A 26,665-nucleotide genomic window follows, 5' to 3' on the forward strand; every position below is an offset into this window, starting at 1 on the left:
TCTGCTTCCTGTCCTGCCCCAGGCCTTCACCACCCTATTGTCTGTGTCACGCATATATGCATATAAGATCTTTCGTTAATCTCTTCCCACCCCCACCCCCCTTTCCCTTCCTTCTGAGATTTGTCAGTTAGTTCTATGTTTCCATGCCTCTAATTCTATTTTATTTATCAGTTTATTTTGTTCATTAGATTCCTTGTTCATTTATTTTGATTTTTAGATTCAATTGTTGATAGATACGTATTTATTGCCATTTTATTGTTCATATTTTTTACCTTTTTTTTCTTCTTCCTCTTAAAGCAGCGGTTCTCAACCTGTGGGTCGCGACCCCTTTGGGGGTCTAACGACTCTTTCACAGGGGTCTCCTAAGACCTTCAGAAAACACATATATAATTACATATTGTTTTTGTGATTAATCACTATGCTTTATGTTCAATTTGTAACAATGAAATTAGGGGTCACCACAACATGAGGTTCTGTATTAAAGGGTCGCGGCATTAGGAAGGTGGAGAACCACTGTCTTAAAGAATACTCCTCAACATTTCATATAATACTGGTTTGGTGGTGATGAATTCCTTTAGCTTTTTCTTGTTGGTGAAGCTCTTTATCTGACCTTCAATTCTAAATGATAGCTTTGCTGGATAGAGTAATCTTGGTTGTAGGTCTTTGCTATTCATCACTTTGAATATTTCTTGCCACTCCCTTCTGGCCTGCATAGTTTCTGTTGAGAAATCAGCTGACAGTCATATGGGTACTCCCTTGTAGGTAACTAACTGCTTTTCTCTGGCTGCTTTTAAGATTCTCTCTTTGTCTTTAACTCTTGGCATATTAATTATGATTTGTCTTGGTGTGGGCCTCTTTGGGTTCCTCTTGTTTGGGACTCTCTGGGCTTCCTGGACTTGTCAGTCTATTTCTTTCACCAGGTAGTAGGGGAAGTTTTCTGTCATTATTTCTTCAAATAGGTTTTCAATATCTTGCTCTCTCTCTCTTCTGTTTCTGACACCCCCCTATAATGTTGGTACTTTTGAAGTTGTCCCAGAGGCTCCTTACACTATCTTCATATGAATACATATCTTTTTTGCTCTTCTGATTGGGTGTTTTTTGCTTCCTCATATTTCAAATTGTTGATTTGATTCTCAGAATTTTCAACTGTATTGTTGAATCCATGCAAATTATTCTTTGTTTCAGTAAGTGTATGCTTAATTTCTGACTGTCTGAAATTCTTTTTCATGTCTTTGAAATTCTCATTAAGATCTTTGAAAGTCTCACTGAGTCTCTTGAGCTCTCATTAAGATTCTTGAGCATCTTTATAACCATAGTTTTGAACTCTGTATCTAGTAGTTTGTTTGCTTCCATTTCATTTAGTGTTTTTTGGTTTATTTTCCTGAAGTTTTCTTCTGTTCTTTCATTTGTGACATGTTTCTTTTTCTCTGCATTTTGTCTGCTTCCCTGTGTTTGTTTCTATGTATTAGGTAGAGCTGTTATGACTTCTGGAATTGGTAGAGGGGCCTTGTGTAGTAGGTGTCCTGCAGGGCCCAGTGGCTCAGCCTCCCCAGTCACTTGAGCTGGGCACTCTAGGTGCGCCCCAGTATTGGCTGTGTGCACAGTCTTGTTGTAGTTGAGCCTTGATTGCTGTTGGTGTCACTGGGAGGAGTTGACCTCCAGGCCAATTGGCTGTCAGGACCAGCTTGTGACTACAGTAGAAGAGCTGCTGTGCAAGAGACACCCCTATGGAGCAGGACTTGCTTCTGTGGGACTTAGGTGTTCACTGAGTCTGCCCCTTGAAAGTGTCACTTGTGGATGTGTAGAGCTATAATCTGGTATGGTCTGAAGCTGTCCACTGGGTGCATTGGCTCTGGGTCCTCCCAGGAAGTGTAAAGTCAGCCACTACTTGGGGCCACCGGCAGGAGCTACAGAGCAATTTGCAGTTCGCTGTTACTTTGTTGGGCTTGGAAGTGCCCAAGTGAAGCCAAGCTGTGAAGCAAGGCAGGCTGCTGCTAGTATTGGGTCTTCCTGATGCCAGCTGCTGCTTGTCTGAGAGATTTTAGGAAAATCTGAAGCCTGAGCCAGAACAGGCAATTCATATGGAAAAATTGCTGCAAACAGCTTGAGTGGGGCTGCAAATTGGATGGGACGGGGTCTTAGGGAATCACCAGCGTGGAGCGAACAGTCTGAGCCAGGCTGATGGAAACTCAGATATGGCTGCCAGTCAGCTCTGCTATGGCAGCGGTCTCAGTATAGGAACAATGACATCTGCCAGCACTTTTGTCTGGGAGAAAGACGCCCTCTAGTTCTTGCCCCGGTGCCAGACAATCCAGTTCCTTCCTGTATGTCCCTGGATCCCCCTCAAGCTAATGCCCCAGCGCTGGAACTCAGAGGGAGCAGGACAGTGTAAGTTTGTGTACCTGCCCTTTAAGAGATCTGCCTGGGTCTCCTGCAGACTCCGTGTCACTCAGCCACGATCCCTGCTGGATTTTACAGCCCGAAGTTACAGGGACTTCTCTTCCTAGCTCTGGAACTCTGGGCTGGGGGCTCGTGTGGGGCTGGGATCCCTTGCTTCTCAAGGGAGGCCTCTGCAGCCCAGATCTCCCTCCCAATTAAAAAAACACCAATGTGGGTGTTGGACCAGCCTGTTCTGCGCCTCTGCCCCTCCTATTAGTCTCAGTGTGCTTTCTTCTTCTCTAGTTGTAGGACTTCCAGTCAGCCAGATTTCAGGTGGTTGTTTTGTATTTTAGTTGTAATTATGATGTGGTTGTGGGAAGTAGCACCGAAGTTACCACAGGTAAACACCAGTGTTTACCTATGCTGCCATCTTGGTTCTCCTTTTCTGTTAATAGTCTTTAAAAACATTTGGGAAGGAGAACTTAGTAAACAGGGATATAGATTTTCATACTGATCTGTAGAGTACTGCTATGTGGAAAACTTTGTTTTTTCTACAACAAACTAATACCAGGTTACTGCTTTGTACTACTTTGTACATAGACTAATGGGGGACTTTGGGAGAAAATAATGAAGTATAAAATACAGTTCTGCCTTAAGAAGCTTAGTTTAGTCAGATAGACAAGAGAGTGAAAGATAAGCAATGTAGTATAATCTGCAAATGATACATGATTTGTATAAACAATATGTGCTCTCGGATTTTGAAGAGCAGTCACTGGCCTGGAATGATAGGGAAAGGCTTCATGGAAAAGGGAAGCCTTCAGATGAGCCTTGGTGGTTGGGTAAAATTGCATCGGAAGAAATGGTTCATCATGAGTAATGTTATAGGAAGATGGAAAGGCTTGTTGGGAGTCTAAATGGGCCTGATCAGTGAAAAATTTAAATTGGGGGTGATGGGAAGATGTTTGAAAAAGTAGTTGGTCAAGCTTTGGATACTTTTAAATGTCAGGTTAGGATTTTGTTTCATTGTCCAATATGTAGATTAAGTCCACTTTTGTTCTTGTTCTCAAAACTCTGATTGATATTTTTACAGTCAAAGCATCAGAATTGTTACAAAGTTTTCTGCTTTTAAAATTTCATTCTTTCTCCCCCCCGCCCCAAGGTAAAAGACTTTTATTGGATTTTAGAGAGAAAATACATCCTAAGGGGGGGGGAGGGGTCTTGTAATTGAATGGGAGATTTTACAAATACCATTTAATAGAGATTTTAAAGAGATAATTTTTTACTGTATAATTTAATTGATTACAAGAATCAGTAAAAAAAGAATATGAGGTGATTTTCTTTAGAGATGATAGTGGTAAAAGTAAAACCCTTCTGTAAAGCATATAACGAGTTGGGCTTTTTCCCCCCTAATCTCTTATGATAAAAGTTTCTGAAGAATATTATTTCCAGACTCTTTTTTTCCTTCTTCCACGTTAGTATCTTCAGATTATAAGAAACAGATACCCAATGAAACTTCCGCTGGAAATGAAAGAGACTCATCAGCTATACCACAAAATTGGTCATTCCAAGATCATTACAGAATGTATTCACCCATAATATACCAAGCCCTCTGTGAGCATGTGCAGACTCAAATGTCACTGATGAATAACTTGGCTTCAAAGAAGAACCCTAATGGAATTCCTGCTGTACCTTGCCACATTGTGTCTGGTTCTGGTTAGTATGAATGATGTTTTTTAAAAGCATAAATATAAACTATAATTAAGTTGTTTGATTATTGTATAAGCAGTATGAGATGTGAATGATTTTTCTCTCTTCTTACCTTATAGAATGTCAGGCGACTCCACGTTCTAGTTATGGCTTATCTACTTCCACTCCAGTCCAGTTACCTCAGCCACCACCCTGCCCTCCAGTGGTTCATTCTGTAGGTACAGTTTATATACTACATAAGTAATTTGCTTTTAGAAATTGTTATCTTTAGAGAGAATTTTGACGTTATTGATTGTATGTAGCTCAATGCCCTAGGACAGCGGTTCTCAACCTGTGGGTCACGACCCCTTTGGAGGTCAAACGACCCTTTCACAGGGGTCGCCTAAGACCATTGGAAAACACATATTTAATTACATATTGTTTTTGTGATTAATCACTATGCTTTAATTATGTTCAATTTGTAATAATGAAAATACATCCTGCATATCAGATATTTACATTACGATTCATAACAGTAGCAAAATTAATTTTGGTAGTAACGAAAATAATTATATGGTTGGGGGTCACCACAACATGAGGAACTGTATTAAAGGGTCGCGGCATTAGGAAGGTTGAGAACCACTGCCCTAGGATGTATAAAGACCATTGATTTTTTTCCCAAGTTATTTTTTTTAAAAATATATTTTACTGATTTTTATAGAGAGGAAGGGAGAGGGATAGAGAGTTTGAAACATCAATGAGAGAGAAACATCGATCAGCTGCCTCCTGCACACCTCCCACTGGGGATGTGCCCCCAACCAAGGTACATGCCCTTGACTGGAATCGAACCCGGGACCCCTCAGTCCGTAGGCCGACGCTCTATCCACAGAGCCAAACCGGTTAGGGCCCAAGTTATTTTTTATTACCCAAGTTGTTTTACTTATTTCTTAAGAACAATGGTGAGGGGAAAGTGGGAGAAAAGATCAATAGAAAAAAGAAATCACTCATACCCACCACCCAAACACAATTGCTGTTAACACAGTGATAATCATTTAATTCTCTGTGTAGATTTTGTTTTTTGGTTTTTATTTGTTAAGTTTGCTTTTTTAAAAAAAATATTGTTATAATTAAATGTGTACACTTTTATGTTCTGCTTTTTTCACTTAACATTTTATTGTGAACATGTTTATTTATATACATTCTGTAAATTTTTAATAAGTTGATTAAACTCTGTTTAGTGGAAATACTATAGTCTATGTAATTACTCCCCTATGGTAGACATTAATCAACAGTTTTTTACTACCATAACATTTCTGTAAGTTTGTGCAAAAATCTTTGCATATGTCTGAGATTATTTTCTTAAAATTAAATTTCCCAAAGCAGAATTTTGTTTTTAGTCTCCAAGTAGACTAATTTTTTATGCCTTTATCATTAAACCATGTGTGATATTTATAAACAGTCTATTTTAGTCATGGCTTTATTATGTTCTCATATTGCAGAGTAAGTGAATTTACTTTTACAAAACTATAATGTCAGTGCTCATGTTTTTGAAACTTGTTTTTTTCTTTCTTTAGGAAGTTCAGACTGATGGTGACAACCAGTTTGCATCACAACATAACCCAATTTCTGTGAACTGTACTGATATTCTAAGGAATTCCTTCAGTTCTAGTCTTGGAGTTCAGTGTAGCCTGCCTCAAACGGACAAACCAACTATTCCAGCTTTTGAGCAGCTGGATCTTGCTAATGAAATTCTGCCACAACAAGAAGTTCTTAAGGAACCAGACCTATTAAAGTGTTTCCAAACATATATGAATTTGTTGCATTCTCAACCAGACCGTCAGACAAACCGAAGCCCCACTCTATTACTGCCAACTTCCTCGGCCACTAATGAAGAAAATTGTGCCAAAGAGCAAATAGGAGAGGTCACAACTGAGGGAAAGGATTCAAATATGCATGTGCGAGATTCAAGAATAAAGGGTGTCCAGAAAGCAAAAAATGGGAATGAGAGTGCTGAAAAAATTAGAACTATAAAATATTTGTTGGGAGAGCTGAAGGCCCTAGTAGCAGAACAAGGTAGATGAGTATCTATATATATAAAAGCCTAACATATAAATTGCCCCCTCAGGAGTTAGGCCGGGAGTTTGATCACTCACTATGATGTGTGCTGACCACCAGGGAGTGGCGCAGAACGAAGGAAGGCCCCAGGCAGTAGCTGGCAGCCAGGGAAGGGAGGTCCTGACCAGCAGCCGGAAGGCCCCGATTGGCCCTGATCGCCGGCCAGGCCTAGGGACCCTCTACCTGTGCACGGATTTCGTGCACCGGGCCTCTAGTTTCTTTACTAATAACCAACTATTCTAATGCTTAACAAATCTCACTGTGAGAAGTAACCCAAACCTTTTTATGCCCTTTTCATTTGACTTTTGAGATTTTTTTTATTAGATCAAGGAAAATGTCTTAGGTGGGGTTATGAGATATTTGAGCCAGGTTGTATTCGTTGGTTTGCATCATGTGTGTGTATTCTAAATAATGGCTTTTTCTTAGAGTGAGTTACAGAGCTGTCATCTTAGAAAGTATAGTAATTGATTATAGAAGCACTGATTGAATGCCTAATATTTGCAGACTGAGAAAATATTTCAAAGCTTTAGAAAATGTCTATAGGAATATAGCACTATTATTCCAGAGGTTTGATACATTAATTTTCAGACCTGCAACTTATCACTTAACCAAAACATAGTAACAATAATAATAGTTACAGTATTCACTATCACTTATTAAACATTCACCATATGCCTGACACTGTGCTAAGTGTTTTATGTGCATTATCTCATTTAATCCTCTCAGCAACCCTATAAGGTACTATTATCTCCCTTTAACCATGAAGGAATTTTGGCTGCAGGAGTTAAGTAATTTGACTAAAGTTATTTTGCTAGAAAGTGGTAGAGCTCAGGTCACTGCCTCCAATATTTATGAGCGAAACCACGGTACAAATGATTGGTAGAGGACTGCTTAGTAATTGGGCATAGTTGTTTACTGTGTGTATAAACTTTGCATCAGGGTGTTTAAATATCTGTGAGTTATTTTTGTAACTATATTTCCTATCTCTTTTAGGTATCAGATAGTTAAAAGTATAATTATTAAATGTATTCAGTCAATAAAATATTTGAATAGAAATGAAGGGAGAAAAATAAAAGACAGAAAATCTAAATTCCACCTTCTACCTGTGTCTGCCACCTCCAAAACCATCCAGTTTTCCCAATTAATAAAAAGAAGGGATACTGCTATCAAATGAGGTGTGGCTAGTTGTGTTAAATCTCCTTTATAAAATTAAATAATAAAACCTCATCTTAGTTTACCTTCTCTCAATATTTTGCCAAATTGAATTGCCTAAAGTGAATTATTTGCAATAGAATAAAAGACTGTGTTGAAAATACGAATACTGTATTAATTATAGGAAACCTGTTAGCAATTATTGGGTTCTAGTAGTCCTTTGGCAGTGTGAATTAAGAGACAAGTGTAAACTATCTTCCTATTAGATACTTCAACTGAGGAATATCACTAATATAACAATGCTGTGATTTAAGATTAATCTTTAGTGTCTGAATTTAATTTCTTTAGAATTTTTATGAATAGGCAAGCAGCAGGAAAGAGGAAAATAGGGTCTGTGTATTCAATTTAGAAATAATCTGAAAATTTTTCTTGTTTAATAATACACATGAATAATCTTATTCAAAACCAACTTATGTTTTCACTCATTTCTTCTGCCTTTTGTAGAGGATTCAGAAATTCAGAGACTGATTACAGAATTGGAGGCATGTATATCTCTACTTCCAGCAACAAGTGGAAACAAAAATACTCAAGTTGAAATAGCACTGGCCATGCAACCACTAAGAAGTGAAAATGCTCAGTTACGCAGGTGAGAATTGCTCTGAATATTTTTGTCTCTATTGCAGAGATGTTTCATAGCCAGAACAAAGGTGCCAAATGAAATACGTGGGGCCCCATCAGAACAGAAGATTTATTGTCTTACTGTGTTTCTGCTTTTTCCCCCCCTGCTTTTTAAACATTGTTTAGCATTCTTTAACATTTCCATTACTTCTGCCTATTGGTCATATTTACCCCCAACTCTTGCACCTCTGTTATCACTTGGTTGATGGTGTATAGAGAGCAAAATGAAATATTTCAGGGTATTTTTTAGGCTAGTCTAAGCTATGCAGCAGTAGCAAAGTCCCAAATCTCAGTGGCATAACAGCAAAAGGTTATTTCTCCGTCACAGCAAGACCAGCATGGGTCATCAGAGGCTCTCTTTCATCTTATGGCTCAAGATTTAGTTTCCCTTCATTATAAGGCCATTGTCTCAGTGTTTTCCAGGAAAAAGAGAATATGGATATGGCACACTGACTCTTACACGCTCTGCTCAGAAGTGACAATCTCACTTATTATATTCTTATTATATTTTGTAGGCTGAAAAAAGGCATATGGCCCTGCCTTATCTAAACATCTGGGGCATAAATTTTCCCCATATTTTTTATTCAGGAAAGGAGAGCCTGATATGGGTGAGCACCAGTAGCCCCATCACACTCAGACATAGAAAAAAAACTCATTCCAATTGCTTTTTAAGATGGAAACTCATTTCCATCTTATATATTGGAATTATAGTTTTAATTTATTTAGAAAAGATGTAAACCAGGGATCTAATCTAGAAATCACTTAACATATTATCAATAATATCTTAAATTTGAGTGTTTTGGTGATGACCACCAAGGTCACCACCTCAGTGTCTGTTTATCAGTATAGTTTGCAGAGAACTGGAGCACATCTTTTGCAGCACTGTGGTGTGAATGTGCCTTCAGAGGGCATTGCAGTTGCATGTGCTATAGATGCTGCATCAATAGGTAGGACCTGGAAGGACCTGCACAGAAACTGGAAACCCATGGAGTAGGATTCTTAGTTGTAAAATAGCTTAAGTCCCTGGATCTGGAGCCTGCAAAGACACGACACTCAGTGAGATTTACTTGTGTAAGATTATTTCTCTAATAATCATTCGTCTCTAGATCAGGGGTCCTCAAACTTTTTAAACAGGGGGCCAGTTCACTGTCCCTCAGACCGTTGGAGGGCCGGACTATAGTTAAAAAAAAAAACTATGAACAAATTCCTATGCACACTGCACATATCTTATTTTGAAGTAAAAAAACATAACGGAACAAATACAATATTTGTATTTGCATGTGGCCCGCGGGCCGTAGTTTGAGGACCCCTGCTCTAGATACTATGATATATGATATATGGGGTTTAAATTCTTATAATATTGTCTTCTAAATGATCTCTATAATAATAGAATTAGTTTTTCAAAATCAAAACCAAGTGTAAATAATAATAATGTTAAAAGCCAGTACTACATCTAACATTTATTTTTAAATCCTCACCCGAGGATATATATTTTTATTGATTTTAGAAAGAGAGAGAGGGAGAGGGGGAGAGAGAGAGACAAAGAGAAACATTGATGTGAGAGAGAAACATCGATGGCTGCCTCCCGTACATGCCCCCACCAGGGATCCAGCTGCAAGTTGGATATGTGCCCTGACTGGGACAATGCTCCAACCAAGCCACACAACCAAGCCAGGGCTTAACAACCTTTATATGTGTCATCTCTTTAAATTCGTATAGCAGCTCTATAAGGTAGGTACTATGTTATTCTCATTTACAGATGAAACCAAGGCACAGAGGTTATGTAACTTGGCTACATAACCTTGCTGTGACGGAGAAATAACCTTTTGCTGTTATGCCACTGAGATTTGGGACTTTGCTACTGCTGCATAGCTTAGACTAGCCCAAGGTCACATACCTAAGAAGTAACAGAAACAAAACTCAAACCTGGGCAGTTCGATTTTTTAGAGCATAATCATCTTAATTTCTATACCTCTACATTGCCTCTGCTAGGAAATAGAGGTTAACTTATTTATACTTCAATATTTAGGTGTATTTTGTGAAACAAAAGAATATGCTATAAGCCATCTTATACTAATAAAAGCCTATGTGGTCATCATGCCCTCATGCCGTGATGCCCTCACACCGTAACAATCCATCACCAGGAAGCTGCATGCGAAGTGGGCACGCGCATGCAGGTGGGAGGGGACTTGACGCTGTGTGTGCAGCGCGGAGGTGGGTCTTGGTGGCTCTCTGGGGATCCGGCTCTCTGAGGCGGATCCCGGTGGCTCCATGCGGCGTGGAGGCAGGACCCCCAATGCCAGCCTACCTCTTTGGGGCAATCCATCGAGGAGCCCTGGATGGGTGGGCAGGGCCTACCTCTTTGGGGAGGTTGATTGCGAGGCTCCCGCACTGTGAGGGGGCACAGGCCAGGCTGGGGAACCCCCTTCGAGTGCACAAATTTCGTGCACCAGGCACCAGAGTTTTTGGCTCTGTGTCCTTAGAGGACAAAGATTATATAGTATATTGCCATTGTTTATTTGACTTTCTAAAAAATGAAGTTATTGAAGAAATGAAGAATTTGTCAGATATATGCTCTTTTTTAGCAGATTGAGGTTTCCAGCACAAGTGTAGGAATTTTTGTGCCTCTTTGGAAATCTTAATTTAGAAAGAATCATCCATAATCTCCATTTACAATGAAAGTAGGAATGCATTGGCTCCTTCAAAAATGTTTTTCAGCACTTTCTAACAAAGTTTTCTTTTTGTTTGTGCATTTAGCAATTACATGTTTCTTTTTAGCCAGAAAGTGATCTTTCAGGGTTTTCTTGGAGTTTATTGCCATCTTGTGGCTTTTATAAAAATAGCTAGATGCATTGTTTCTATGGCAACTGGGCAACTGGGTCATTGGTAGCTGGACAGTTTTTATGTGGATTCCTGACACAGCTCAACATTTAGCCCTCCTGGTCCTTACCCACAAAGTGTCTGCAGTGCCCCATTCATGTGACCTCCAAAAGCCTTGGCACATTTCTAAATTTCCTGTATATGGGTTGGAGGGGTACTACTTCATTTAGGAACCATCAGCTAGAGAGTGCCTTAATATTTATAGTGTAAGTTAGAATTCATGACCACTTCCTGATTTTAGATTCAAATACAAGACCATTATGTACCCACGCAGAACAAAAAGTGAAATGCAGTAGCATTCAAGCTTTTGATTTTATCATTTGACAGATGGTAACATAATTCTTCCAGGTGGAAGCTACTAAAGAAATACTAGATTATTTGTTTTTTATTTCACTTTATTTTTGAGTTCAAAGATGTAATGGGAAAGAGCCAGTGAGTTTAGACATGCTGAATGTGTCATTTAGACCATCTGGACATATGTATGGTACAAGTAGAACATAGTAATATGATTCAGGCTAGAAATGTAGACTTGGGTGTTTTTCACTGAACTCGTGTTTATTGAGCTTTTACTATATATTTCGCATTGCTTTTGACACCAGAGTCATGGTGATTAAAAGCAAGTGATTTATTATCAGTGTAGAAGTAATAAATTCACCAGGAAGGTTTAAAGTGTGAACACAGCCAAGAGTGAATTGCTGGAGAATAACAGCTTTTTCACACAGCAAGAGGAACCTGCGAAAGAAACCTGAGAAGGAACTAATAGCAAAGTAGCAGAAAAACTAGGAGAAAATGATGTTACAAAAGCTATGGGAAGAAAAAATTTATAGGAGAGATCACTGCATAAAAAGGGACAAAAGTGGATCAAGAATAAACATCACAAGATGAATTGCCCAAAGAAAACTTGAAACAGTATTCCACAATCTCCAGGAAATTAATAGAACCTTTTTTAGAGGCAGAAAAAGAGAGATTGAGAGAGAAGGAATTCTTAAAGAAGACCAGACAATAAAAGGAGAAGAAAAGTGAATTTGATGAGGTCAAGAAAATAAAAGAGAGAAGCAAAAACATATTACAAAAATGAATGCCCCATTAGAAACAACAGCAAATTAAGCAAACATGAAATCAGGGATGTTATCCTATCTAATAATAGACAAACATGGTAATTAGCCATAACTTCGCTACCCTTCCCATTGGCTAATCAGGGCGATATGCAAATTAACTGCCAACCAAGATGGCGGCCGGCAGCCAGGCAGCTGAAGCGAACAGGAGGCTTGCTTGCTCCAGTGATGGAGGAAGCCAAGGTTCCCTGCCTGCCGCTCCCGGCCTCTGAGCTGGACTCTAAGAAACAATGTTGTAATTATAGAAGCTAAACAATCCCCAGAAACCTGCTTTCAGCCAGCCGGACCTCCGAGCTTAGAGCGGCAGTGATGGCAACAATGTTTCAATTATAGAAGCTAAACCCAGATACCTGCTTTCAGCCAGCTGCAGCCTCAGAGCTGGAGCTGGCTCTCAGCTCCAGTGACAGCTATAGAAGGTAAATAAATCCCAGAATAAAAAAAAAACAAACAAAAAAAAAAGAGAAAAAAAGGAGAGGCTGGGAGCTTCAGTTGCCCGCCAGCCTGAAAATGGCCCTCAGCCCCTCACCCAGACTGGCCAGGCACACCAGTGGGGACCCCCACCCTGAAGGGGGTGTGACCAGCTGCAAACAGCCATCAGTCCATCATCCAGGCTGGCCAGGCACCCAAGCGGGACCCCCACCCTGATCCGGGACACCCTTCAGGGCAAACCATCCGGCCTCCACCCGTGCACCAGGCCTCTATCCTATATAGTAAAAGGGTAATATGCAAACTGACCCCAACAGCAGAAAGACTGGGAATGACTGGTCACTATGACACACACTGACCACCAGGGGGCAGACACTCAATGCAGGAGCTGCCCTCTGGTGGTCAGGGCGCTCTCACATGGGAGGAGCTCTGCTCAGCCACAAGCCAGGCTGATGGCTGCCAGTACAGCGGTGGTGGTGGGAGCCTCTCCCGCCTCCTCAGCAGCGCTAAGGATGTCCGACTGCAGTTTAGGCCTGCTCCCTGCTGGCAAGTGGACATCCCCCGAGGGCTGCCGGGCTGCCAGAGGGATGTCTGATTGCCATCTTAGGCCCAATCCCCCGGAGAGCGGGCCTAAGCCAGCAGGTGGTCATCCCCTGAGGGGTCCCAGACTGCGAGAGGGCACAGGCTGGGCTGAGGGACCCCCCCTCCTCCCCTCCGAGTGCACAAATTTTTGTGCACTGGGCCTCTAGTCTTCTATAATAATAAAAGGGTAATATGCTAATTAGACCAGACATCATTCCGGACATCCTTCCTGATCAAGCTGAGGCTGGAGGGAAGCCAGCCCAGGTCCTGGGTGTCTGCCAGCGGCCAGAAAAGGAAAGCCCAGGTCCTGGGTGCCAGAGGGAAGCCGGTGCTGGCAGCCGGGGGAAGGAAGGCCTACTCTTGCACGAATTTTCATGCATCAGGCCTCTAGTATTCCTTAAGAACCTAAGCAATATAAAGGCTGAGTTTGTTGTTGTTTGGGTTTTGTTTTTCTTCTCCCCCAGATAATCTTTCTGCTTCAGTTCCTACTAAATTAATAGTGTCACCTAACAGTCTTAGCTTGCTTCTCTTCCCAAACCCTTTTTAAAAATAATTTATTAATTTATTTTTATTGTGGTAAAATATATGATATAATATTTATCTTTTTAATGATTTTAACCATTTGTAATTTCAGTTGTATTAAATATACTCATAATGCTGTCTTTCCATAACACTATTTCATCACCAGTATAAACTCTGTACCTAATAAGCAGTAATTCCCCTTTTCCCCCAGTAACTTTTTTCTGTTTCGATGAATTTAAGAAGACTGAATTTTTCTCTTTTGTTGCTGTTTTTCCATTGGTGAGAATTGTGCCTAACACCCACTCTAATAAATACTTGTTAAATGACTGAACAAATGGTAGATAGGCTTGAAGAAATAATACAAAACAAAATAAAAAGAAATAATCCAAAAATTATTATAAATAAGAGGATACATATGAAGATAAGCAAAATAATACAAAATTAGCATAATTAGTGTTCCTGAAAAAGAGAACAGAACAAATGTGTTAGACAATATTAAAATATACATAAATAAAGGGAAATTTACTAATCTAAACAGGATCTCAGAAAAACTATCAAAATGATCAACACCAAGACGTTGATAAAGTTACTTCACCTTAGGAACAAAAAATTAACTTTTATAGACACTCAGTTTTCACAGCAGTGTTCATAAGATCATAGAACGTCATTTACCAAGGGAGAGAAAGTATGCCCCAAGAATTTTATATGTGGTCAGCTGCCTTTTTAGTGGAAAGACAATAGTCATATTCTCAAGTATGCAAATATTTAGGAAATGCAACACTGTTGGACTAGGAAAAAATTGTTCAGTGGCAAAGTCCATTTGATCAAGATACAAATTCACATAAAGGAGTGGATTAGAAATGAACACTGCATCTAAGACAACTGTGGGAATTATGGTTACAGAATATAATGTGTTAGTAATCTTGACAATGTAAATTTTACTTCTTTTATTTTAAGTTATTTAGGAATGTGGGCTTTTTCTTTTTAAGTAGAGAAATATTTGCCTAAAGTTCATTAGTGAGTTCTGGTTTTACTCATTACTTTTCCTTCCATTAAAATCACATAATCCTAAATTCAGTATATATCATATTTAAATAGTGTTTGTAATAATAGCCTATTATTTAAAAATTCTGTATAGCTATTTTTTCTTTCTATACTAGAAAAATGTCTAAATAATATCCAGCAAATAGGGATTGATATTCTATTCAGCATTGTGCTAGAGAATCTAGCCAGTGCAATAAGGCAAGAAAAGAAATAGGAGCTAGCCACATTGCAAAAAAAGGAAGTAAAACTGTCTTATTTATAGATGACATGATAGTGTTTGTAGAAAATCCTACAGAATCTACAAAAAAGCTACTAGAATAAAAAAAATGAACTATGCAAAGTTGTAGGGTATGAGATCAGTATACAAAAGCCAGTTATATTTGTATGGATTAGCAATGAACAATTTGAAAAGCGATTTTAAATCATTACAATTTATAGTAGCATAAAAAATATGAACAATTAGGAATAAATTGGATAAAAGATGTGCAGGACCTGTACAATGAAAGTACAAAATATTGCTGAGAAAAATTAAAGAAGACCTATGTGAAACATAAACCACAACTAGAGATTATAAAACTTATTCTTAAGATACCAGTTTTCTCCAAATCAGTCTATGCATTCTTTGTAATTTCAGTGAAAACCTGAGCAGATATTTTTGTAGAAAGGTGATTCTAAAACTTACATGGAATTTCAAAGAATCTAAAATAACCAAAACAACTTTGGGAAAAGAGAACAAAATTGACACTCTCTTATTTCAAGACAAAGTTATAGTAATCAAGACAGTATGGTGTTGGTGTGAATGTAGACAAAACAGGTAATTGAAAAACTCACATAAGTTAACTGGCTTTTGAAAAATTGCCAAGGAAATTCAATGGGGAAAGAATACTCTTTCAATAAGTATTAGGATGATATTAGTTAATAAAATTTTTATACGTTTCTATGAACGTATAAAATACGTGTAAAATTCTACAATACATCACCTGTATACTGAATTGTGTGTGGCTTCTGTATATCCTTGGTTATCAGGTGTCTCTTCAGCTCATCTTTAGTTGGTTATTCAGGTTGATAGCTCTGTATTTTAGTTGTGATTTCAGGTTGGTCCTGGGAGAAGGTGAGTGTGGCTTCCATCTACTCTGCCACAATCTTGGATCTCTGGGAGAGCCATATTATTTAAAAATTAAAAATAAAAAACTTAACTTTCACCTCAGATCATATGCAAATCTTAGCTTGACATAAATCACAGATCCTAATATACAAACTAAATCTATAGAACTGATAGAAGAAAATAGGAGAAAATCTTAGTGATCTTGGGTTGAGAAAGTTTTTTTTTAAATATAACAAAATATAAGTAGAACAACAATTTATGTTGGAATTTATGAAAATTTAAAATGTCTGTTTTTCAAAGGAACTGTTACTAAAAATGAAGAGGCAAACAAAGAAAATATTTGCAATGCATCCATGTGATGAAGGCCTTGTATCTAGAATGTATAAAGAACTGTTACAGCTGAAACCGGTTTGGCTCAGTGGATAGAGCATCGGCCTGCGGACTGAAAGGTCCCAGGTTCGATTCCGGCCAAGGGCATGTACCTGGGTTGCGGGCACATCCCCAGTAGGAGATGTGCAGGAGGCAGCTGATCGATGTTTCTCTATCATCGATGTTTCTAGCTCTCTATCTCTCTCCCTTCCTCTCTGTGAAAAATCAATAAAATATATTTTAAAAAAAAGAACTATTACAGCTCAATAACATGGACAAACTATTTGAATAGACATAGTAAAGAAAGTACATGGGTATCAAATAGGCCCATGAAGATAAGCTCTTTGTCATTACTCATTAGGAAAATACAAATTAAAACCACAATGAGACACCACTGCATACCCAGTAGAATAGCTAAAATTTAACACTTGGAGTGCGGGTGAATTTCCCGCCAAAATATAAGATGGCTCTGTCTTTTGGTTTTGTTCCATCCACCAAAAGGGTGGATTACAAACAAATATTTGGTAATACGCAGTTACAATCGGCCCGAGTTTACACGTTTCCCGCACTCCACCGCAAATCTATATGAACCGAGTTAAAGACGGCTCCCGCGGAGTACGCGCAATTCACGCGAGCCGACTTAACTCATTTCCCGCACTCCAAGTGTTAAAATAACTGGCAGCCATCATTTTGGCCCTCGTGACTTTTAGTTCCCCTGGGAGCTGCCATTTTGAAACAGCAATGGTCAACCCCTTCCTTTAAATTAGCCAATCATGAAAGACTGAGCCTAAGCTCCAATCAAGAGTGAGGGACAGGTCACATGTGTCTGGAGTAAAAAGCTGAGTGGACTGCCTACTCAGGGTATGTGTGACCATGTGTGTGCAAAAAAAAAAAAAAAAAAAAAAAAAAAAGACCATACCAAGTGTTAGTGGGGATGTGGAGGAACTGAAACTTTCATAATTTACTGGTGGGAATGAAAAATGGTATAATGACTTTGGAAAAGTTTTTCAGCTTTTCTTAGAAATTAAAGATACCATATGATCCAGTCATTTCCTCCTAGGTTTACTCAGAAGTGAAAGCATATGGATTTGTTTTGAATGTTCATAGAAAACAATCCAAATGTAGATATCATACAGTAGAATACCACTCAGCAATAAAAAGAAAGGAACTATTGGTACATGCAACAGCATGGATGAATCTCGATATAATTGTGCTGAGTGGAAATAGCAAGGCTAAAAGTACATATTGTATGATTCCATACAATTGTATATTGTGTATATATATAATATAAGATTCTAGAAAATGCAAACTGATCTATAAATCAGTGATTATCTGGGTAGGGGGTGTTATGAGATGGGGCATGAGGACATTTTAGGTGATAAATACTTTAATTGTGGTGATGGCTTCACCATATCATATGTCAAAACTAATCAAATTATATACCTTAAATATGTGTAGTCTTATTTATCTCAATAAAGCTGTATTTAAAAAGAATGAATGAACTTGCCCAGCTGGCGTGTCTCAGTTGATTGGAGTGTCCTCCTGTGCACTGAAAGGTTGCAGGTTCGATTCCAGGTCAGGGCACATACCTAGATTGCAGGTTTGATTCCTAATCGGGACACATACAGAGGCAACCAATTGATGTTCTCTCTCACATCAATGTTTCTCTCTCCCTTCCCTCTCTCTACAGTCAATAAGCATATTCTCAGGTGAGGATTAAAAAAAGAATGAACTAAAAAAGAAACATTTACCTAAATATCTACAGTTCTTTTGCTTTCTTAAAGTATACTTAAATATATTATACTAGAGGCCTGGTGCATGAAATTCATGCATGGGAGGGGGTTGTCCTCAGCCTGGCCTTTACCTTCTTCAATCTGGGACCCCTTGGGGGATGTCTGACTGCCAGTTTAGTCGGACATCCCTCTCGCAATCCGGGACCACTGGCTCCTAACCACTTGCCTGCCTGATTGCCCCTAACTTCTGCCTGCCAGCCTGATCACCCCCTAACCGCCCCTCTGCCAGCCTGATTGACGCCTAACTGCTCCCCTGCCAGCCTGATCGCCCACAACTGCCCTCCCCTGCGGTGACCCACCTCCCACTGGGCCCCGCCACCACTGTGCATGTGTCCATCTTATGACGGCCATCTTGTGACGATGTTCGTGTGTGATCCGTGAGGGTGTGATGACTACCTAGGCTATTAGTATAGATAATATTTTTTAAAAGCATGCATAATTACACTTTTCTAAAAGAGTCTCTTTGTTATGTACTTTTAAAAATCATATAATTTTTAAAAATACAACAATCATATTTTAAAAGCCTGACCTTGAAAGCTGAGAATCAGAGGGAAGGAGAATAGCTAATGGTACAGTTAGGTTGGAGGGAATTTTTTTTAATTATGAGAGCCATTTATTATGCTCCTCAGCTCAGGCACATGAGCCAATAAAGAGGGAGAAGCTGCAGATGGAGAAGATAAAAGGAATGGAGTAAGAGCAGAGTCCTTAGGGCATAGGAGGAGATGGGATTCAGGGAGTTGATGAGGCCCCCTTTCTCTAAGACTAGAACCAAAATTAGGATTAGTATATATGTGGGTAAACTTGTACACCCTGGGGTAGAGGGATAACAGAGTTTGTCCCCAAACCTTGTTATTTTTAGTGAAAATAAGAAAGTATCCTGTTGAAAGGAAGGTAGGAATGTGAGGTTTATAATGAGTGATAAATTGAGATTGACTATGTTGGCAAAAGAATCTGACCAGGGACATATAAAAAGATTGTCAAGCAAAGCTTCTATCACCTATTTGGTGTGTAAGAGGACCTTGGCACCTACTGTTTGTTGGAAAATACCAAAAGAAGTGTTCCATTTGGAATTATGGATGACCAGTCTGCTGCCTTTTCTAGATCTGCTCTCTGTTGTCAAGGGGAAACTTCAGAAAAGCAGTATGCTGTTTTTTAAAAATTGAGTTATATTATGATGTTGTTCTATAGCTTGCTATTTCACTTCATAATATATCTTGGAGTTCTATCCATGTCAGTACATATGAATGTTTTTTTTAAAAAAATATGTGTCTGAGAGTATTAGTATGAATATACAATAATTTATGTACCATTTTTAGTTTCCAGCCTCTCAGTATTAAATATTGCTGTTGTTGTTATGCCGAGACCGGTTTGGCTCAGTGGATAGAGCGTCGGCCTGCGGACTGAAGGGTCCCGGGTTCGATTCCGGTCAAGGGCATGTACCTGGGTTGCGGGCACATCCCCAGTGGGAGATGTGCAGGAGGCGGCTGATCGATGTTTCTCTCTCATCGATGTTTCTGACTCTCTATCTCTCTCCCTTCCTCTCTGTAGAAAATCAATAAAATATATTTAAAAAAAAAATATTGCTGTTGTGGACATCCTTATATGTATTTACAAGATTGTAGAAGTTTTGCACATGTACAGCTATTTCTGAGACTAGATAGTTTACTTATAATTGTTTTGCTACAGGTTATGAAACAGTTTACATCCAAAATGACTATTATACCAATAGACTCCCACCAATTGAGATAATTCATTTTCCTATACCACATTTTCCTCACCAACAAATAATGTTATTTCCTTTTGTTTTGGCCAATCTTGTGACCATAAAATATCTCGTGGTGGTTGTTTTTTAATATGTTTTTATTTATGTTAGAGAGAAGAAGGGAGAGAGAAAGAAACATTGATCGGTTGCCTCCTGCATGCACCCTGACCTGGGATCGCACCCGCAGTCTGGGTTTGTGCCCTGACCAGGAATTGAACTGGCCACCTTTTGATGCATTGGACGACACTCAAACCAACTGAGCCACACCAGCCAGGGCAATATCTCCTGTTTTAGACCTGCATTTCTTCATATTAGTGAGGCCGAGCATTGTTCACATGCTTATAGACCATTTCTGTAGAAACAGACTTATGTGAATTACCCATTCTTATCCTTGATCACTTTTTACTGCCTTTCTTACTGATTTGCAGGATCTTGTTAAATGTATGGACCTCTTGTTTGTGATATATGTGGAAGGTATTTTTCACTTCATAATGTATCTTGGAGATCTTTCCATGCCTGGGTTGCAGGCTTGATTGCAAAATTTCCAATTTTGACATAGTTAAATCTTTTATTCTTTCCATTTATGGTTGCTAGATTTTGAGTCTTGCTCAGGAATGCCTTCCCCACATGAAGATTTTATAGCTTTCTTCCTAAAACTTATATAGTTGGTTTTGTTTGTTGTATATTTTATGTTTCGCTCTTTAATCTATCTGGAATTAACACAAGTAAATGATGTGATTCAGTAACAAAAATAAATAATGCAGAATATTTTCAGGTAAGTAATTCTGGAAATATACTAGAGATAACCTTTAATGTTAACTTCTTATAAGTAAAACACTTGTAGTTCCCTCTGTATCTTCATATTTGTGAAGCAGCTATACATAGTGTGAAGTTCATTTGTAGGGCAAAGTTGCTGCTTATTAGCATTCTTTTTATTTAAACAGGCCATTAACTTCTCCATCCAACAAAGAAATTATTAAAAGCATAGATAAGTTTCCCAATTTTTTCAGTGTGTGAGAAACTAAGCAGATAGATATCTGATAGCAGTCAGTCCTGGAGATATTCTGTACATTGTTATGACAGATATGTTAAAAACTAGATCATTGCTATAGTAGTGAAAATACAGAGAAGATAGAAGAAGAAGAGATAGGAAATAAAATAGGGAAAACAAGGAAATCATTGAAAAGATAAAAGAATTTAATAAGTAAACAGGTAAAAATCAGAAGTTAACCTTTTAATCTCAGGCCTACAAATAATGGTAATAGTGTGGTTTTGTTTATTTGTATGTGTGTTTTCTTTTGTTTGGGGGATAATATGGACTTCTGCTCTCCTCTTGGATACCACTGTTTGTGTTATCATTTTTAATAGGCTGTCAAATGTACACTGTTAAATGAGCTTGGGATTCTTGTATTCATATTCATATTTCTTCATTATTTCCTTTAGGCAATTGAGAATTTTGAACCAGCAACTAAGAGAACAAGGAAAAACTAAAAAGGCATATGGTTCTCAGGAGTGCAACCTTGAATGTAGGTAAAAGAACTTTAAGAACTGCCCTTGCCAGTGTTGCTTAGTGGTTAGAGAGTTGGCCTATATACCAAAGAGTTGCAGGTTCCCAGTCAAGGGCATGTACCTGGGTTGCAAGTTTGTGCCTGGACTAGGGCGGGGTGTATGCTGATAGGCAACCAGTGAATGGGTCTTTCTCACATCTTTGTTTCTCTCTCTATGTCCCTCCCTCCCTTCCACTCTTTCTGAAAAAGCAATGGAAAAAATATCCTCTGGTGAAGATTAAAAACAACAACAAAAAGAATTTTAAGAACTCATGGTAAATTCCTTGTGGCTCTGGAAATATTGATAAAAATTGAGCTTTCTTAATTACTCTGTCTTAAATGGACTTAGTATTTTTTAATCCTCACCCAAGTATATGTTTTGTGTGTGTGTGTGTGTGTGTGTGTTAAATACTAGAGGCCCAGTGCACAAAATGTGTGCATGGGGAGGGGGTCCCTTAGCCCAGCCTGCACCCTCTCCAATCCAGGACCCTTTGGGGGATGTCCGACTGCAATCTGGGACTGCTGGCTCCTAACCGCTCACCTGCCTACCTGCATGATCCCCCTCTAAACCCTCAGCCTGCCTGCTTGCCCCTAACTGCCCTCCCCTGCTGGACTGATTGCCCCTAACTGCCTCGGCCTCGGCCTCCGCCACCGTGGCTTTGTCCAGAAGGAAGGAAGGACAACTGGAAGATGTCTGATTGACTGGTATAATTAGCATATTAGCCTTTTATTAGTATAGATGTCTTTATTGATTTCAGAGAGAAGAAGGGAGAGGGAGAGAGAGAGAAACATCATTGATGAGAGAGAATCATTGACCTCCTGATTCACAGGTTAATGTTCAATCACTGAGCCACACCAGCCGGCAAGGATATGTTTTTATTGATTTTATTTTTTTTTTGTTAATCAGCTGCCTCCTGCACACCTCCCACTGGGGATGTGCCTGCAACCAAGGTAAATGCCCTTGACTGGAATCGAACCTGAGACCCTTCAGTCTGCAGGCCAACGTTCTATCCACTGAGCCAAACCAGTTAGGGCTTCTTGTTTCTTGAGGTAGACCTATAATACTGTGAACTTCCCTCTCAGGACTACTTTCTCTGTGTTCCATTGATTTTGAATTGTGTGTTTATTCATTTGTTTCCGGGAAATTTTTTATTTCTACTTTGATTTCATTGATATTCCATTCACTGTTTATCCATTCATTGTTTAATAGCAAGCTATTTAGTCTCTATGTGTTTGAATGTTTTTGAGTTTTTTTATCATAGTTGATTTCCAGTTTCATGCTATTGTGATCTGAGAAGATTCTTCATATGATTTCAATCTTCTTTAATTTGTTAAGACTTATTTTGTGTCCTAACATATGGTCTGTCTTTGAGAATGACCTATATACATTTAAGAAGAGTGTGTATTCTGCTGCTTTATATAATATCAATATAATATCAATTATATCCTTCTGATCTAGTGTGCCATTTGTTTTTATTGATTTGAGAGAGAGAAACAGTGATGTGAGAGAGAAACATTGATTGGTTGCTTCCCGTAGTGCCCCAAATGGAACTTGCAACCTAGGTATGTACCCTGACTAGGAACTGAACCTGCAACTTTTTGGTGTATGGGACGATGTTCTAACTAACTGAGCCATCCAGCCTGGGCAGAATTTCTTTTTAATCAAAAATTTAAAAAATAGGAATAGTACTCTTTATTAACATTTAAAATAGTACAGATACAGAAATATGAAAGGTCCATGATATCGCTTCCCAGTAATATATTCCTTTTCTTTTTCTTTTTTTTAAAATATATTTTATTGATTTTTTTTTTTTTTTATAGAGAGGAAGGGAGAGGGATAGAGAGCTAGAAACATCGATGAGAGAGAAACATCGATCAGCTGCCCCCTGCACACCCCCTACTGGGGATGTGCCTGCAACCAAGGTACATGCCCTTGACCGGAATCGAACCCGGGACCCTTGAGTCCGCAGGCCGACGCTCTATCCACTGAGCCAAACCGGTTTTGGCTACAGTTGCAATTTTGACAGATACTGCCATATTGTTCTTATGGATCACTAAGCTGGAAGTAAAAGAAAAGAAAAACCTAATAGTACTAGAGGAAAAGATGAGAACTTCTTTTTCCTATTTGGGGAATTTTTTCTAAGCATGACAAAAACTCAGATGCTACAAAGGAAAAGATAGATAAAATATATCGCAGAAAAAAATTTTTTCATTTTCTGCACAGCAAAATTATAAATACATTCAAAATGCATCAACAAAATGAGGAACTTCTTTTGTTATATTATATGACAAAGGCTTGATTTTCTTAATATTTGGAATAAAAAAAATACTAGCACCTAACAGAGCACACGCCTTATAAATGTGTTCAACTTCACCAGTGTAATTTTGGTAAAGATCATTTGAATCCTACTCTGAATAAATGATGGGTTTAGGAAGAATGGGAGGAGGAAAGTGAGTATATATAGTAAGTGGTTTCCATTCTAAGTAGCTTATCTCTTTTTATTCTCTATGCATTTACTTATTGTTTCCTTGAGAGCATTTCATACTGTTTATAATTACCTGCTTGTTACCAGGTCCATGAGAGCATGGACCTTGTCTCTTGTTCACCACGGTATGCCCAGATTCTATACAGTGCCTCAAACAAAGTAAGCCTTCACTTAATGCTGTATTTTTTTTAAGTGAGTAGTGTCATATATTTCTATAGCCATTAAAGGGAATGTGATAGCCTGGCCAGTTTGGCTCAGTGGTTGAGCGTGGACGTATCAACTAGGAAGTCATGGTTGGATTCCCAGTCAGGGCACATGCCCGGGCTGTGGGCTCAATCCCCAGTAGGGGCTGTGCAGGAGGCAGCTGGTCAGTGATTCTCCCTTATCATTGATGTTTCTATCTCTCTCCCTCTCCCTTTCTCTCTGAAATCAATAAAAAATATTTTAAAAGGAATGTGATAGCTCTATGATAATATATAAAATCTTAAGGAGGGTGGGGAGCCAAGTTAGAAACTATTGCTGTATTGTAATGTGATTCATTATGTTTAAATATAGGGTGTCCCAAAAATAATATATACACACTTTGAATGATTATAAAGTCAGTGTTTATTAACATACAGTTTATTTTCAAAATTTAAAAGAATGTACGGAAATGAATAATTTTTTTTATCAATGCCTGTTTTCTAACTGATGACCATTCCGGTCCATGCACTACTAATAATGTGAAGCAATGGAATTGCAAACATCAAGATTATTTCTTTCAGTATTGTGCACCCTCAATTCATCAGCTGTTGCTGGTTTTGTACCATAAACTTTATCTTTTATGTATCCCCATTAAAAAGTCTAGTGGATAAATTTTCTTTGTTCAAAACTTAGTTTGGCAAAATTATAAATACATTCAAAATGCATCAACAAAATGCATTTCAAATCAGTTAAACCTGAAAAGGAGTGGAAATTAAGTGACTTATCAGCTGTTAAAGTGTGTATACATTTTTTGGTATACAGGGGGTCCCCCAAAAAGGCAATGTTTGTACATCAATGCGTTTCAAACTTCCAGTAGCACTTTAGGATGAATTTCCTTTGTTCAAAGCTTATTCTGGCTGAGAAGAAACATCAGTTGATTTATAAGCTGTTAAAGTGCATATACATGTTTTGGGAACACCCTATATTTATTTTATGCAAAAGCATTTTCTAGAAAGATACCAAAGTTAATAGTGATTGCCTCTTCAGGGGAGTAAGGGTAGGGCGGGAGGAAGACTCTTCATTGAGAATTATGATTATCATTGGTAATATGTGGTGTTTGAATTTTTTAAAAATTTGTGTGTGATTTTTTCATTAAGAAAGCTTTTTAAAAGGCCCACCCGGAGTGGCTCAGTTGGTTGAGCATTGTCCCATGCACTGAAAGGTGGCTGGTTCAATTCCTGGTCAGGGCACATACCTGGGTTGCAGGTTTGATCCCCAGTTGGGGAGCATATGGAAGGCAGCCGGTGGATGTTTCTCTCTCAATCGATGTTTCTCTCTCTCTCTCCCTTCCTCTCTCTAAACATGTGCTTGAGTGAGTATTAAAAAAAAATGTTTTAATGCCCAAAATATCTATTTGAAAGGAAAGGCATGATTTCTACCAAACAATTAAAAAAAAAACAAGAAAATTTAGTATTAACACAGAACTGCCCAAGCATGTAATTTTTAAGTAAAATCAATATATTCTAAGCCTTTTCTTTTTTAAATGCAACTCTTTTCCAGGTTTATACTTTATATATATATGTAAATTCAAGAGGAAGGGTGAGGGAGAGAGAGATAGAAATGTCAATGATGAGAGAGAATCGTTGATCAGCTCCCTCCTGCACACCCCCCTCTATGGATAGAGCCTGCAACTTTGGCATGTGCCCTGATCGGGAATCAAACTGTGACCACTTGGTTCAGAGGTCAATGCTCAATGACTGAATCAAGCCACACCCACCAGGCCAAGTTTGTGCTTTTTAAATTGGGGAAACAATTATTTGATCTGTTTTGTCTTACAGTGTTTTCCCTTCAATCATTGAATAAGTCACTTCAAAATCAATTACAGGAATCACTAAAGAGCCAGGAATTACTACAGAGTAAAAATGAAGAGCTTTTAAAAGTGATTGAAAATCAGAAAGATGAAAACAAAAGATTTGCTGGTATATTTAAAGAAAAAGATGAAACTATACTTGAAAATAAACAGCAATTTGACATTGAGACAACCAGAATAAAAATTGGTATGTATTTGAGCTGTAGTTATGGTCACATTTTAAAAAAGGAATAAGGAAACTGAAACTTATTTGTTGTTTTAGAATTGGAGGAAGCCTTAGTCAATGAGAAAAGCTGCCAGTTTAAGTTAGAAGCTGCTGAAAAGGAAAATCAGATATTGGGAATAACATTACGTCAGCGTGATGCTGAGGTGACTCGACTGAGAGACTTAACCAGGTAATATTGAAATTTCAATAACTTATTCCTTTTAATAGATATATCTATACACTTTAAAATAATTTTAGACCTGTTCTCTTTCCATTCTTTTGTTAATGTTTTTGCTAACTTCTAATGGTTTTTGTTTTCTGTTTCAAATAAATTAGTTTAGAATTTCAAACCTGGCAAATGTTTTTTTAAACCACTTGATTCCAGGAAAGGGGCTCTGATGAGGAACTAAAGACTTATTTAGCAAAATGGTTAAGAGTGCTCTGACTCTAAAGCTAGAGAGACCTGAGTGCAATCCTAGCTATACCATGTTTTAGCTATATGACTTTGAGCAAGTTATTTATCTCTCTATACCTCAGCTGTAAAGTGGGGACATGAATAGGGTTGATGAGAGGACAAAGAAATAACTCAGGAGAAGCAGTTAGCACAGTAGCCTTCCTGCCATATGATGATGGGTAAGTCATTAGCCTCTTTGAGCCCCATTCATCAGTAAAATGAAAGTTGGCACCTACCCTTAAGATTCCTATGTACCTGAACAAGTCTTTACTCAATAGAAATCACCTCAATTTTTATATAATATACTAGAGG

At 38.4% G+C, this 26,665-nt stretch overlaps 1 protein-coding gene across 2 annotated transcripts in view; it reads left to right on the forward strand.

Moving 5' to 3' along the window:
- Positions 1–26,665, forward strand: part of CCDC14 (coiled-coil domain containing 14) — a 59,063-nt gene that overhangs the window by 19,484 nt on the left and 12,914 nt on the right. For both annotated transcript variants that reach the window (XM_006092847.3, XM_023757358.1), the window contains exons 6-12: positions 3,856–4,092; positions 4,206–4,300; positions 5,640–6,138; positions 7,837–7,978; positions 21,052–21,134; positions 25,663–25,881; positions 25,957–26,089. In XM_006092847.3, the coding sequence (XP_006092909.2) occupies positions 3,856–4,092; positions 4,206–4,300; positions 5,640–6,138; positions 7,837–7,978; positions 21,052–21,134; positions 25,663–25,881; positions 25,957–26,089 (1,408 nt within the window). The remainder of the gene's footprint in view (positions 1–3,855; positions 4,093–4,205; positions 4,301–5,639; positions 6,139–7,836; positions 7,979–21,051; positions 21,135–25,662; positions 25,882–25,956; positions 26,090–26,665) is intronic.

This window comes from Myotis lucifugus, unplaced genomic scaffold (assembly GCF_000147115.1).
Source record: "Myotis lucifugus unplaced genomic scaffold, Myoluc2.0 scaffold_105, whole genome shotgun sequence".
NCBI classification, from domain to species: domain Eukaryota; kingdom Metazoa; phylum Chordata; class Mammalia; order Chiroptera; family Vespertilionidae; genus Myotis; species Myotis lucifugus.